This window comes from Gavialis gangeticus, unplaced genomic scaffold (genome assembly GCF_001723915.1).
Source record: "Gavialis gangeticus isolate Ggan-Ray unplaced genomic scaffold, GavGan_comp1, whole genome shotgun sequence".
NCBI classification, from domain to species: domain Eukaryota; kingdom Metazoa; phylum Chordata; order Crocodylia; family Gavialidae; genus Gavialis; species Gavialis gangeticus.
In genome coordinates, this window is record NW_017729031.1 from 105,850,159 (window position 1) to 105,864,138 (window position 13,980).

The following is a 13,980-nucleotide window of genomic DNA, read 5'->3' on the forward strand; positions in this document are numbered from 1 at the left end:
GAGAAGAGAAGGATGGGGAGTGAGGGAATCTGGGGAACAGGCTGGGAAGATAGGTGGGCACCTCTCCTGGGTCCCTCATCTTGTGCTGCTGCTTCCACCAGCATTACCAGCTCCTGGAAATGGAAATTTGCCTGAAAAACCTCACACTACTACTGGATGTTGATAGACAGACCTTCTAAAATTGTCAAAAACAAACACCCTCAAATGGTTTTCCAAGTATTATGTCAGAATGTAGCTGGTACCTTTACTAAGGGCCACCTCCCTTTTGCACGCTGATAGGCAGTAGGCCCTATAGGGCACAGTGACCCACTGAGTGGCTTAAACTAACATTTTCTTAGCCAGGAGGTAGGTAACCTCCCCCATTCCCAAATGGTTGTACCCACACCCAAAAAATGAATGTGACCCAAGGAAGTTGTCAACTTTTTTTTTTTTTTTTTAAACAAGATATTCTAAATTAATCCACTTGTGCCTCTCCTCCCCTCCTCCTGCCCCTCCCCTGACTGCCATTTTCCCTTCAGGTATTTGAAGCTTTAGGGGCAGTGAGCACTTCTAGGTCCCTTGCTGCTCCTCATTCTCCCAAAGCCCATTTCACAGGGGCTAAGCTGTTCCTTGAGATCCCCGTGGTCATGGAATGGCAACTGCATTTGTTGAGGGAAAACTTGGGGCTAGATGCAGCTAGATTGGAGGGGAAATGGAATGCATCTCACATGCTTTAGTCCTATCAATAATAATGGGGGATTGCAGCCATTTTAAATAAAGGTAAAAGGAACCCCACAATTCAGTGAGGTCTCTCTGAAAGTTGCTGTGGTCTGCTGTGAAAATCAATGGATTTCTTGCTAGTCATTTTGTCACTGGGGGTCCTGAACAAGAGGCCAGACAGAGCAACAAAATGGTTGGCAGCACTGACTTCCAATCTGTAAACATCTGGGATGTAGGAGAAGGGTGAGAAGGGTGAGGGAAGTAGTGCTTGACTGCCTGCTTATCAACAGGCTATTGGCTCTACAGGTCAAAAGGCAAAATTCCAGTAGCCTTCCCATAACCCAGCCAAAATCAGAAGTGCTGCCAGCACTTCTCAGGGGGGGCACCAGCTGGTGCTCCACACTCCCTGGCCACCAAGGGCCAATCTCGGGGGGGCACATGCCCCCTGTAGCTCCCCTACCCATTGCCTATGCTAGACTCTTTAAAGAAACAGTTGGATGCTTATCTTGCTGGGATCCTTTGACCCCAGCTGACTTCCTGCCCCTTGTGCAGGGAGCTGAACCCTATGATCTCATGAGGTCCCTTCCAGCCCTAATACCTATGAAATCTGTGAAAGCATTCTGGTTAAAACTGAGGTTTCAGTATAGGACATTGATCACCCAAGACAAAGCATGAATATATGGTGATTATAAAATGAGTCATTAGAAGGGACCACGACAGCAGAAAACACAAATCATTCCCACTGACTATTTTACAGGAATGAAAAGAAACCGGATGTCTAGGAATGCTGGACCATCAGCAATGACGCAATAATAGGAAGAACCGCAGAGAGGGAAGGTAACACTATTTTCTCTTTCATGGAAGATTTCCATGAACTTTTCTTCTATAGATTTGATTGCAGCCTAGTGCTTATATAATTATAGCACAGGGAATACCCAGCTGATGCCCACCCTAGACACTGAGGCTAGAGATATGACATGACTTTCCTCCCTGACTCACAGTATTGAAACAGTTTAGATAAAAATCAGACTGTTTGGGAAGGTGCCAGACTATTATATTGTCTAAATTAAAGCCTTGAACTGCTGGAAGTTAAAAAGGATTTCCTCTGGGAAGAGAATGTAAGCACAAGAATACTCCAGCCAGCTAGTCTCCAGGTTTCGTATGGTGGGAAGACAACTTCTGGCAGTGGGTCATTAATGTCTAGACTAGACCAAAGGTGGTGGTGGGGAGGAAGAAGGAAGAGATGCTAGAGAACAAGTATATGAACACATTTTCTTTTCTTTTCAGCCAGCAAAATCATTTATCTTAAACTTGTGACAAATTGTTTATTCACCCTATTATACCCTCACTGATATTACCTCTTCTAAGGTTAAAATAGGTGGACATTAATTACTTGCAGAGTCATTGCTGCTGTAAAGTTATAGAAGCAGATAAGAAACAAAGACTACAATTCTTCCTGGTTTCCACTGACTTCCTATAAGGGAAAGTTACCTCTGTAGAAAGGGCAGCCCAAGATGTGTGTGCTCTCTATAGTCCATGTAAATCCTATTTTGAAAGCATACATAGAACTTAAACAGTGCACAGGCTTTGACCTGGCTTTCGGCACAGAAATCACCACCCTGAGACCTGGGACATAGCTCGTGGTACCTTCAACTAAATTGGCCTAATAATCAAGGTACTGTGAGACTTGTAAAGCATGTTGATGTTTTTGGATAAAACTGCATGGATAAGAGATGGTTATTATGTGCTCCATTTGGTGAGGTGTGCTGTCCTCTTCCTTGCTTTAGCTGCCTGCTGACAGTTTAATAACAAATGTAGAAAATGGTCACAAAGGCCAGATATTGTTTCTACATTCTCCCGTTCTTCCCCTCTCTCCAGAAATGACGCAGATGTAATGCTAGAGGAAACACGTTCAGTTGCCACATTGTGGTTCATTATTGCCTCAGTCTGTTGCAAAATATTTATTGGGTAACAAGTAACTATTTTTTTTTCTCATCTTCCATGTTATGATGTCGCATTCATAATTGTATGAATAATAGCTTGCCTTAGTGCTTACAATTTGTTATGAGCTCTCTCATAACTGAGTGAGAACACTGATAGAATGGGAGTTATATTTCACTAAATGTCTGCCCCACTGACCAAATGCAGAAATACGTTAAATAAATGACACTTTAAAAAGTAATTCCAGCCCATGATTGGAACAAGCCTCCTTTTCTTAATACTCTATCACTTATTCCCGACAAAAAGAAACATTACAAATTCCAAAACAGCTGTTTGAATTCCCTTTTCTGTGAGAAGGAACCTGAGACAACTAGCCTGACAGACTCCGGCAGGAAATTTGTAATAGAAACAGCTTTATCACACATTGTGAATTCCTCCTCCCCCCACATAACACTTCTACAGCCTGTCCTGTTTAAGGGTCTTAAAGTGTCTTACAAATACTGAAGAAGTAAGCCTGGTACCCCTTCTATAAGCTGGGAAGCATTGTCTCAGTTTTAAAGGTGGGTAATTAGACATGAAGTGGTTTGCACACAAGATCATCAATGAATTAAAGCAAAACCAGATGGGCCTGATCAGTAGTATAACAATGGGTGGGCAAGCAAGGCATGAGTCCTGGAAGTGAGGGAGGGTCTCTCACATGTTTATCTCCTGCCCATCCTCCATCCCCATCTCCCCTGCAATGGCTCCAGCCCAAACAGCACGGAGGGCAGAACAGCAATGGTGTCTGGTATAGGAACAGTGGTCAGAGGTTCACTGGGGGAAGAGGGAAGGATTGAGATGTCACCTCCTTTTTTGCTGCCAAAATCAGTGTTGAAATGACTGCTTAATACACATCAGTAGTAAAAGGACGTGACATCCTCCCACTGTAGCAACCAACCTTTGGCTGCAGCCCCTCCACCATGTGCTGCATCTATCTTAGGTACAGTACTAGCCAGATACCCCTCTGTACTCAGTCCAAATAACAGGATCTATACAGCTCATAACCTTTTGTATCCAACTGGCCCAACTTTACTCCTTTGAACCCCTCTCCACACCTTAATTCTCCCAAATCCCAGGCCTATACTTAGAGTAATGATTCTTAACCAGGGTGCTGGAGGGTGCCACATAATGTTAGCACTGTTGGATTTGGGTCAGAGGAAAGAGTTGGAAACCATACAGCACTCATTCCAACATTATGGTAGCTATGGAATTGATTCATTTACTATGGGAAAGGAAAATGAACAATGGAGCAGCCCTTGAGAGAAGGGAAGTATAGGACAGTTACCTACTCATTTCAAAGTTTATAGCCACCAGGATTATGAAGCAAGAGATGCCTATACAGAACAAGTTGTGCTTTCCAACTATGGCTAATTTAAGTGAAAGAAAATGTAAACATAGATAGGATTTTTGAAAGTGCTCAGCACTGACCCCCCATGGAAGCCAATTTACTATCAATTTAAATGGGAGTAGAATTAGGCCAACACTGCATGCTGCTAAAAAATCCCAGAAGCAAATAGTTTGACAGAAAGATGCCCTTTTAATATATATAAGGTACATATGAAACAAAATGCATGAGAATAAATTGCTATTTGAATGTTAAAATCATCTAAGAATGGATACGTTACATTTTCCAAGGAAGCTTCTGAGGCTGCTACCAAATAGTCTATTGCTTGTATGAAGACAGCTCTAATAAAAATTCAAGAGCCTCTCTTCATGTTCAAGTTTCACTTAAAGATAATCAAATGCAGCAGAGTCAGAAGCAGAGTCCTGGTTTTTTTTCACTTTATGAACAACACATCCATTATGCAGTTGAATATATTTGTATCTACATATTTTTAAGAATTCTAAGATCTACAGTTTCTTTTTCGCATAAGTATTTTTTTTGTGACTGAAGGCACCACTGGTATTTTAAGCAATATCCATTAATGTATCACAGAGCAAGTCTAGACCAGGGGTGGGCAATTATTTGGGCTGGAGGGCTACTTAGAGGGAGTTTAGGTGAGCTGTTGTGGACCGGGTCAGGATCCCCCTCCCACGCCGTAACAGTGCACCAAAAATCCCTAAGTGGCCCTCCAGCCCAAATAATTGCCCACCCCTGATCTAAGGGCATAGAGAACAAAGGTTAGGGAAGCCTAACCTTTGTTCCCCACTTCCCCCTGCACCCTCTTCCCTACTGCAAGTCCCTGGCACACGGCTGGGCCACTGCTATGTTGTATTCCGGCGTATTGCCTCAGGCTACATGGGCGCAATTGGCACAGCTTCTGCCTAACCCAAGGACTTGGGGCAGGGGAAGAGGTGCAGGAAAAGTGGGGAAACAGAGCATGGCACTTGCAGCTATTGGCCCCCTTCCTCCACCTTGAGTCCCTGATATGTGGCTGGGTCAGACAGGAGCCATGCCAGCTGTGCCCACATGGCACAAATGGTGCACAGGAACACAGTGTGGCACCAGCTCATCTGTGCACCAGGGACTCAGGGCAGGAGAGGGGGTGCAGGGAGAAGGGGGCTGGGAGCTGCAGGTTACCTGGGCCTGACCAGGCTGGTGCCATGCTATGTTCCTCCCCACTCCTCAATCTCCTTGCACCTGCTCCCACTCCCCCACCCCAAGTCCCCAGCACATGGCTGGGTCAGACGGGCAGAGCTGGCATGGCTCCTACATGGCCCAAGGCAGTGTGCAGCAACATGGCATGGCAGCATGTCAGCAGCACCCACATGCCTACCAGGTCCCAGACTGGCACAGCTGGGATAACCTGTGGCTCCTGGCATTCTTCCCCCTGCACCCTCTCCCTTACCAGTAAGTGAGCTTTGACTTGCCAGAGGCCTGCTGCCTGGTCTGCAAATGGCCACAGGATTGGAGCAGTGCAGACAGTCTTGCCAGGCAGACACCTGGCCAACAGGCTCAGCCCCCCCTACCCTGGAGGTACACTGGGGGCAGGACAAGGCTGGTTGGCTCGGGAAGGGAGTGAGTGGCTGTTGCTACTGCAGCCGCTTGGCATGGGGAAGGGAGAAGGGTGAGAGGTATCAAAAGCCAGGGCAGCTGTGGGCCAGATGCAATTTTCCTTCCAAGGAGCAGCTGCAGGCTGGGTAGAATCATTTGGCAGGCCAGATTTGGCTCACGGGCTGTATTTTGCCCACCCCTAGTCTAGTGTACTGTACAGCATGGTGAAAATGGTTATGCAGTACTAGCACTCCAGCTTGCTAGCACCATTTCCCTTGCTTTTCACTTCCACCAAAGGCAACACTAATAGACAAAGTCCCAAAAGATACTACACTACACTGTACAAAGTGAAGATGCATTGGGATGAAAAATTGCTCAGGATAAGCCAAAGCAAGGACCTGAACACAAGTGGACCTCTTTCTAGGCCAGCCCACACAGTATGAGTGACACATGCACCCAGACATGCATTTCCCAGAATGGTTTGAAAGGTTGTTTTCATTCCATTTTGTGGTAGAACAAAAACTTCTACAAGTCATCACAAAATGGAACTGTTGCTCTTCAGTCAGCTCAGACTGGTCTTCACCAGAGCTTCCAGATTAGGTTAACTGAAAACTAAGTTGTCTTTCTTCTATCAGTTTAACTTTATATGACGCTTGATAAAGTTACACAGCTAAACTTCACAGACAATAGCCCCATCAGCAAAATCAAGTTGACACTTCCTTAAGCTATAATGGATCTACAGCGCTAACAGGGTATGGGGGTGGAGGGGAGAACCTTGTTTACAACCTTATGGGCCAATTATCTCAAGGGAAGGGGGGTGGGAATGAGAGGACCAAGCAATTGTTTAGTAAAATCAGTACTATTTTTCTGGAGTTGTAATTGTATCCTAACTCTTTCCTTATGCCTGGTACTAAAGACCAAGTAATGATGTTATTCTCAGGATACTGAAAGAGGAGGGACAGAGCCACATAATTCCAAGTTTCTTTTCTGCGTTTTCTCCTCTCACAACTTTTACAAACTAAAAATTTGAAAAAAACTTCCTGTAAACTGAGTCATTCTAATTTAAAGCAAAACATCTTGGATTAATTTTGGACAAGTTCTAGTGCTCATGAAATTTGCCAGAACAATTCTCTATTAGAGAGGAACAACTTATTCATTTTCAAGAGATATGACATGACAGAGGCATCAGCAGTGCAAGCAGGAAAGAGGATCATTGGTTCATGTCAATGTAGCCCACTGGCGTCAGAAAATAACAAGAACTTGCTGCAAGCCCCATGTGATTGCTTATGCTTTTATATAAAAAATAAAGGGGGATATTACAGTTCTCCAGACTTTGGGAAAGACAAAGCAGGAAATCCAACAGAACATACTGTGGACATTGCCATGAAGTTGTATATGTAGATACCACAGTACTGGGGCTATAAAAGAACCCCCAAGAGCAAGATAACATTTTATTGCAAGTTTAGGCTTAGCAATAGCATGAATGAAGGGAAATTAAAAAAGGATACAGAACCTAAGCTAATAAATGATCCCATCTGTACTTTTTTGAATCTGTACTTGTTTTTAAAATGTCCTCTTGAGCTAAGAGGAAAATAGGGCTATTGCTAGCCTATACATAGCATATATCATGCCCCTGCCACACATTACACTTATGGCATGATTAACCAGTTAATCACATCCTAAGTTACAAACTAGACACAGGATAAAATATGGCCTGTAGGCAGATCTAGCCCACCAACTAATTGGGTTTAGCTTGTGGATGGTGCCTGACAATTGATCGGATGTGGCCTGTGGCTGCCCCAAGGGCAGCCCGCGCTGTACTGCCACCCATGCAGATGGCCCCAGCCTATGTGAAGTTTCCCTGCAGGGCTGCTCCTGGTGCAGGTGCAGCCACCCAACTGCTGCTCAGCTCCCCCTGCTTCCAGCAACTCCTCCTCCTCCTGCCCCTGCTGCACCACTCCAGGGAGGGGGGAAACTGCAGCTGTGTAGTTCCTGCCCCCATGCACAGTGCTCCATCTCCAGGCTGCCTGCCACTTGCTTAGCTGCCTGCAGGGGGCTGCTCATCATGCTGGGCAGGCAGAGTGGGTAGAAGGCAGCCAGGACCCGGAGCCAGAACCCCATGTGCTAGGACAGGAGCCGCCAGGCTACAGCTTCCCACTGTCTGGAGTGGCGCACCAGGGGTAGGAGGAGGAGAATCCATTGAAGGTGGTGGGGAGCAAAGCAGTACCCAGGTGGCTGCAGTCCCACCAGGAGCAGCCCCACTAGGAAGCTGTGTGTACTGAACAGGGCTAGGACCAATTGGCAGAAGCACAGCACGGGTTGTCGCAGGTGGGATCAGCCCCATGCAGAGCACCATGAACCACTTGGAGGAGGAGGACACAGAACACAACTGCACTGCACTGCCCCAGCAAGCTCTGTTGCACCTGACCCCTGCCTCTCCCCCACCCCGCCCCAGCCAGGTCCTGAGATCCTAGCATGCAGGCAGCATCCCCACACAACACAGCATACTAGAGTTAGACTTTATTTTGAGTACTGCAATTGACTCTATATATACTACTCAAAAACAAAAATCAATCAGGATGAAAGATTTTTTTTAAATAAAATTAAAATGTTAGATGTTTGATTTTTAGTATGATTTTATCTATAATTTGTTAAAATGGTATCTTCTAAAAGATTTTGTGTGTACGGCCCTTGACAGTTCACTAAAACTCATTAAGTGGCCCTCCAGCTGAAATAACTTTCCACCCCTACATTAAAGCATAAATAGCATCATAAAATAAGGAATAGAAGAAGTCACAAAGTTATTCTACAAAAAATGTGTAATAACTTTATGGCTGATTCCTAGGATGCCATTAACTGAATGCGTGGCCACATGTACCCTCATGACTGCGAGCCCAGCTCAGCTGACAGGGCTCCCAGCTACAAGAGCTTAGTACTTGCCAGTGCAAGGGGAGCCCAGGATCCTGATTCCAGGCTCCCCCTGTACCAACAGTAAGACATGCTAGGATCCGATGCATGATTCCACAATCACGCCTCCTGTGATTGACTGCATCACACATCAGATCCCATCATGCCTCGACCATGTCTTGGGGGGAGGGGGGCTCATTCTGACACCTGAATAGGCAGTTACCCATACCCAATATATATATATTGCCTATTTATTTCCTGTTTCATTTTCCATGTCAATGCTAGAGTAACAAATCCATCAGGAAGGAGCAGGCCTTACATTTGTCAGATTTGTGGTGCTAATTCTAAATCAGTGATTTTCAACCAGGGTGCTGCAGCACCCAGAGGTGCCTTGAGATCTTAGCAAGGGTGGTAAAGGATGCTATGCAACATTAGCACTGTTACATGTGCAGACATGGGTCACAAGATAAACCCAAGATTTCAAATGGGAATTCATAGTGTTAAAAACATCCTGACCTGTTGTGGTCTTCCCAAGTTCTTTATAGCAAAATAATTGCTCTATTAATCTTCCATAGACAAAAAACAAGTGAAAACTAAGAGCTGGAATTTTCCAAGGGATATCTGGAGTCTTTTGAACAACTGAAGAAGGATGCAAGTCATTTTGAGTGCTTTAGTTATTTGAGGAAATTAATAGTAGATATGCAAAAAAAGCAGAGTTTGTATTTTCCAGCAGGTAGAGACAATATCTTTTCCATGTTGGCTAGACAGATAAAGGATTTTCATGTGAAGAAGTTGGCCACCAATTTGAATAAATTGAGTTTTAAAGGGTTTGCCTCAACTTATTTTAAATCCTAGGACAGGGCCATATATGGACAAGAGAAGCTAGTAAGTCTCCCCTAAGTCATAAGATTTCATTTGGTTGCAAGGCAACATCATGTTAGGGTACAGAAATCAGTTGGTCTAACCTAAATCAGAATTAACTTTCAAGGTTGCTTGCAATCGCATTGAAAACTGCTCCCCTCTCTGGGGTGGCTAATGCTTTTGGGTCAGTAACTTTTACTCATACAATTTCTTGTTGTGATACCTTTAAATGAGAAGCAGCAGCTCACTCATGACACTTTCAAAAGTAAATAATTTAATGTGGTCCTTCATCCTACATAGAATAGTCTGCATTGCAATTATGATTGAATAGGCTAGTGGGATCCTTGCAAATTGTTATCAATTTAGACAGGTAGAGATACAGATTCTGTACTGAGGTGAGCAACTAATCCATGTTATTAGTTTAGTTTCCTTTTACTTTAGACAAGCTGAGTGGCCCATTTTCTTACAAGAGAAGTGGCTCAAATCCCTCCCCAGAGACTATATAATTTCGTTTAATTATCTATAATATGGGCCCTCTATATAATGTGATTACCCTACTGCATAATTCCTCTTAAAATTGCTGCAGAATTAAAGCTTGAGGATTTGATCTTTCACTGTAAAAAACTGTACAGTTCAGTTCTTCACTGCCTTGCAGCTTGAATAGTTACCAACACCCCTATGAATGCTATACACACAGTATTACCAAATTACAGAAATAAACCATTCTACCAGGTGCTGGACTGTGTCAATTCAAGTCTTCAGTCCCCCACACTTCTGCAATTATAAATACAATCTTAAAAAGACAAACCTTCAGGAAACAGGTCAGTTATCTGTCTGTACTGATTAACACCATTCAGGTATGTCAACTCTGGAATATAAAGATTATAGGTTTGGTATCACTATTAGTTTTCACTGACCATTATAGAAGACCTATCAAGCTAATGCACTTATCCAAATATAAAAAAAATTAAGTAGAATGCTGTTTTATATGGTTACATAAAAACCTGCAGCATTTTTTAAGATGTAGGGCACTGGTTCTCAACCTTTTTAGATGCAAGGCATCCCCTGCATACCTTTTGTGAAGTGAATGACACATCATTTAAAAAACTGATTTATTAGTGTTTATCCTTACAAAGGGGCCTGGGTGATGCAGGCAGGGGAAAGGCCAGGAAAGGAAGCCTGTATCTGTACTTCTTCCCTGAAACCTGCTCATTTCTTGTGGTTATCTCCTCACATCTCAGGGCACCCTTCAAAGGATCTGGAGGCACCCTGGCTGAAACATGGCTTCAGGGACAGATTAAGGTAAATTCTATTTAATTTGATTTACTGTCCTAGGAGGAAGGCAGAGCCAAACAATTCCAAGATTTTCTGCATGACTTGGCAGTAATGTGTTGTCTTGGATGGTGGAGCCTGGCTTGTAACGGTTCACTGAAATATGTTAAATAAAAGAGAATAGATAAACCACATTTTTTCTTATTATAAAAGTAATAAGATTTAAGGAAAACAAAAAAAAAGTAGCAGCATAGAATAATCTTTGTAAAAATCCTGATCTCTTAGACTTAATTTAGCCACTGAGATGTTCATAGCATTTTTCCGATTCAGATGAATTATCTAGGACAGTTCCTGAGCAGCACATACATAGTTTATCTCAGACTTTTGGGGAAGTGATTACATTAATAGTGAAGAGGATATTGAAATCTCTTGCCTGTAATGATTTGTATTTGAAAATACATTTTTAATAAAAAAGACTAAGGGCATCATAACCAAGATTTCTATCTTGTCACGGATAATTGTACCTGTCTGCTGATTCAGGTTTACTATACAATTTTACTAGGCCAGCAAGAGAAACAAATGGCCTGTAAATTCTCAGTATTTGTATTTGCCTAGAGTTCCATTTGCATTGAGGTCTTGACAGTGAAAAAACAGCATGGGCTACTGCAGCTTTACAACACACCCACCAATCCTGATCTACGAAGGAAAAGCAGCAAGTGCCACACAGGAATATGGCCAAAAATAGGAATCTGATATACTGAATCAGAGCACCTCTTGAGCAGCTCTGTCTAGTAGGGGCTCCATAGCTCTTCCCCTAGTGGAACCTTAAAAGGTGACTATGGCTTTCTCCAGACTGTGAGGGGGGGGAAGGGAAAGGAATACATTTTACCTCTTCTATACCAACATGGTGAACTACAGCAATTGTTTAACATTTTCATTATAGAGAGTCAACATATCTGTTTACATTGAACCAATTAAAATGCATGAATGTAGTTAAATGGGAGAAGCTGGACAGTAAGTTATCTGACACAGAAAATCATCATTATAAAAACCTACAGCTATCGTAAGTTAAAGATAACAAATGTCTTCCAAGCCAGACAGAGCACCTGTCATTTTGGTTAAGAAGAATATAAAATGGCTTATAGAAATAATAAGAAAAAAGAATGCATCAGGTTATAAGCAAAGGTAATCTGTACTAAGTGGTGGGAAAAAAGATTAAGTTTACTTATCCATTGTAAACTCTATATTTCAAGGTCTACTATTAGTTTTCTGAAATCTCATGCTAATACATCTACTACCCAGGAACAATTACATTTAATAGTAGAAATAACTCAAGTAATAATTCTATAGTAGGAAAAAGCTTTCCTTTTTAGCTCATTCATTAGGCTGTTGATGAAATGATCCTTTGTATTTAAGTGGCAAAAAACTGAGTTACTCTAAGGCTTGGTCATGACAACAATGACAATCTGGAAGATAACTCCTGTTACTTCAAAACACACGCATCTCAATCTTGTCAGTCATTCTGTAATCATCACTTCCAAACACCAAAGGTTTATCATGACCATTGCACTGTACATAGCTGAGAAGGTAGCTCATTCATTCTGTACATACATTTTCCCAAAATTATTATACGCAACTATTTACAACATTAGAGCAGGAGGAGCAGTATGCCAGGTTTTGAACCCATCTTTATAGACAATCACTATAAGAACATTTAAGCTTAAAAAAGGTTAAGAATACCAGATTTTCTTTTCTTTTACTGGTTATAAACTGAACACATTCAATTAATGTAGAAATGTTACAGAAATGAGTTATGTGCCAACAAACTGGAACAAGGTAAAACAAAACTTGGCTCAAAAGTCTATACAAAAGGCAAGTTTTTTTTATTATCACAAAAAATGACTGTAAGAGTAAAGGATATATTGTGACCTCATCAATTAGAGGAATTATAAAAGGCTAGTGGCCTTCCTAGGAGCAGAGAATTGACATACTCTGTTCTAGGAAGACACAGGAGATGGCTGTCAAATTCATCTTCCACTTGCCCTCCCTCTCAATACAGGAAGGTTTTGAAGAAGAATGCAAGGGAAACTGTTCCAGAGAATAGTATGAGAAGCAGAGACCAAAAGGGTTCAATTTCCCTCTTAGTCGTCTTGTTCTTTGATTTTCTTCTTCTTCTTCTTCTTCTCTGAACTCTGAAAATTACAACAGAAATACTGATATGAGCAAACAATAACAAAACAGATAACACAGCACAGCAGTATGCACAAGCAGAAAGAGGGCTCATGTTTGAAGGGGCTTAGTAGGCATTAACAGTCATTAGGGACACACACCACATTCATTTCCTTCCTTAAGACTCCAAAAAGTGTGCTCACAAAACTGTTAACCCTGGGTTCCTGTAAATACAAAACAGGGCAAGATGAAGCCTGGAAGTATAGAACCAAATCAGGGCATTTAACACTTGCAAAACAAGACACTCTCCTCTTAAATCCACATGGAAATAAATTGCCAGCTGTAACATCAATCTGCCATTTAGGTTTTGCCACATATTTCAGCACTTGACAGAACCAGAACTGGTTTGTAACTCAGGCTACAGCCACAGCAACATTCTGAAGGGTACCATTTACAATTCTAGCCTACACTGTGCATTATGTGTATTTACATTTAGGTGGCTGCATCATCAACATTCTCAAGCTTTCTGATCCACAAAACACACAATTATTTTTAAAAAGTCATCTTTTCTCCAGCTGCTGTTCCTCCATTCACTGAAGTAATAGAGAGCTGTGGGATTTAGGCCACAGAAAGAAAGATAAAGAACGTTGGGATTCAGGGTTCCATTGGGGGCTGCAGTGGAGCTGGAGTTGCAGCCTCAGTGGTGTTTCTCTTGGCTCTGCCCCTGCTTGACCTTGGGATTCAAGAGTGCTACAAAAATGGTTATGGATGCTCAGCCAGGACTGCAAAAGTGGAGACAACCTCCATGATTTAGGTAGGTCCCTATTTATAGTTCTCAAAAATGTCTTATCCCCCGTGGTGGGAGAAACTGCTAGCACACGGGTAGGCAACCACCAGCATGCATGCCATAGCACAGCACACCAAGGCATTTTGCTTAGCATGTGTGCATCAGGGGGAACAGTGGGGGGACCTGCAAGGGGCCTGATCCTTATCATGGCAGTGCAACCCCAGCCCCACCGGCGATGCATAGGGGTGCACCCAGGTGCATGTGCACCCCCCTGAGCATGGTGACACTGCCAGTAGCGCCTGTGGGCTGTCACTGCTTGCCACCCCTTGCCCCCTCGCCACCAACACCACCGGGGGGGGGGGGGGGGGGG

The 13,980-nt window shown here is 43.0% G+C and overlaps 1 protein-coding gene across 2 annotated transcripts in view; it reads right to left on the reverse strand.

Annotated features, from left to right (window-relative positions):
- Positions 1 to 12,387: 12,387 nt before the first annotated feature.
- Positions 12,388 to 13,980, reverse strand: part of NOP58 (NOP58 ribonucleoprotein) — a 66,551-nt gene continuing 64,958 nt past the window's right edge. For both annotated transcript variants that reach the window (XM_019523506.1, XM_019523507.1), the window contains exon 15: positions 12,388 to 12,846. In XM_019523506.1, the coding sequence (XP_019379051.1) occupies positions 12,796 to 12,846 (51 nt within the window). In that variant the 3' untranslated portion in view covers positions 12,388 to 12,795. The remainder of the gene's footprint in view (positions 12,847 to 13,980) is intronic.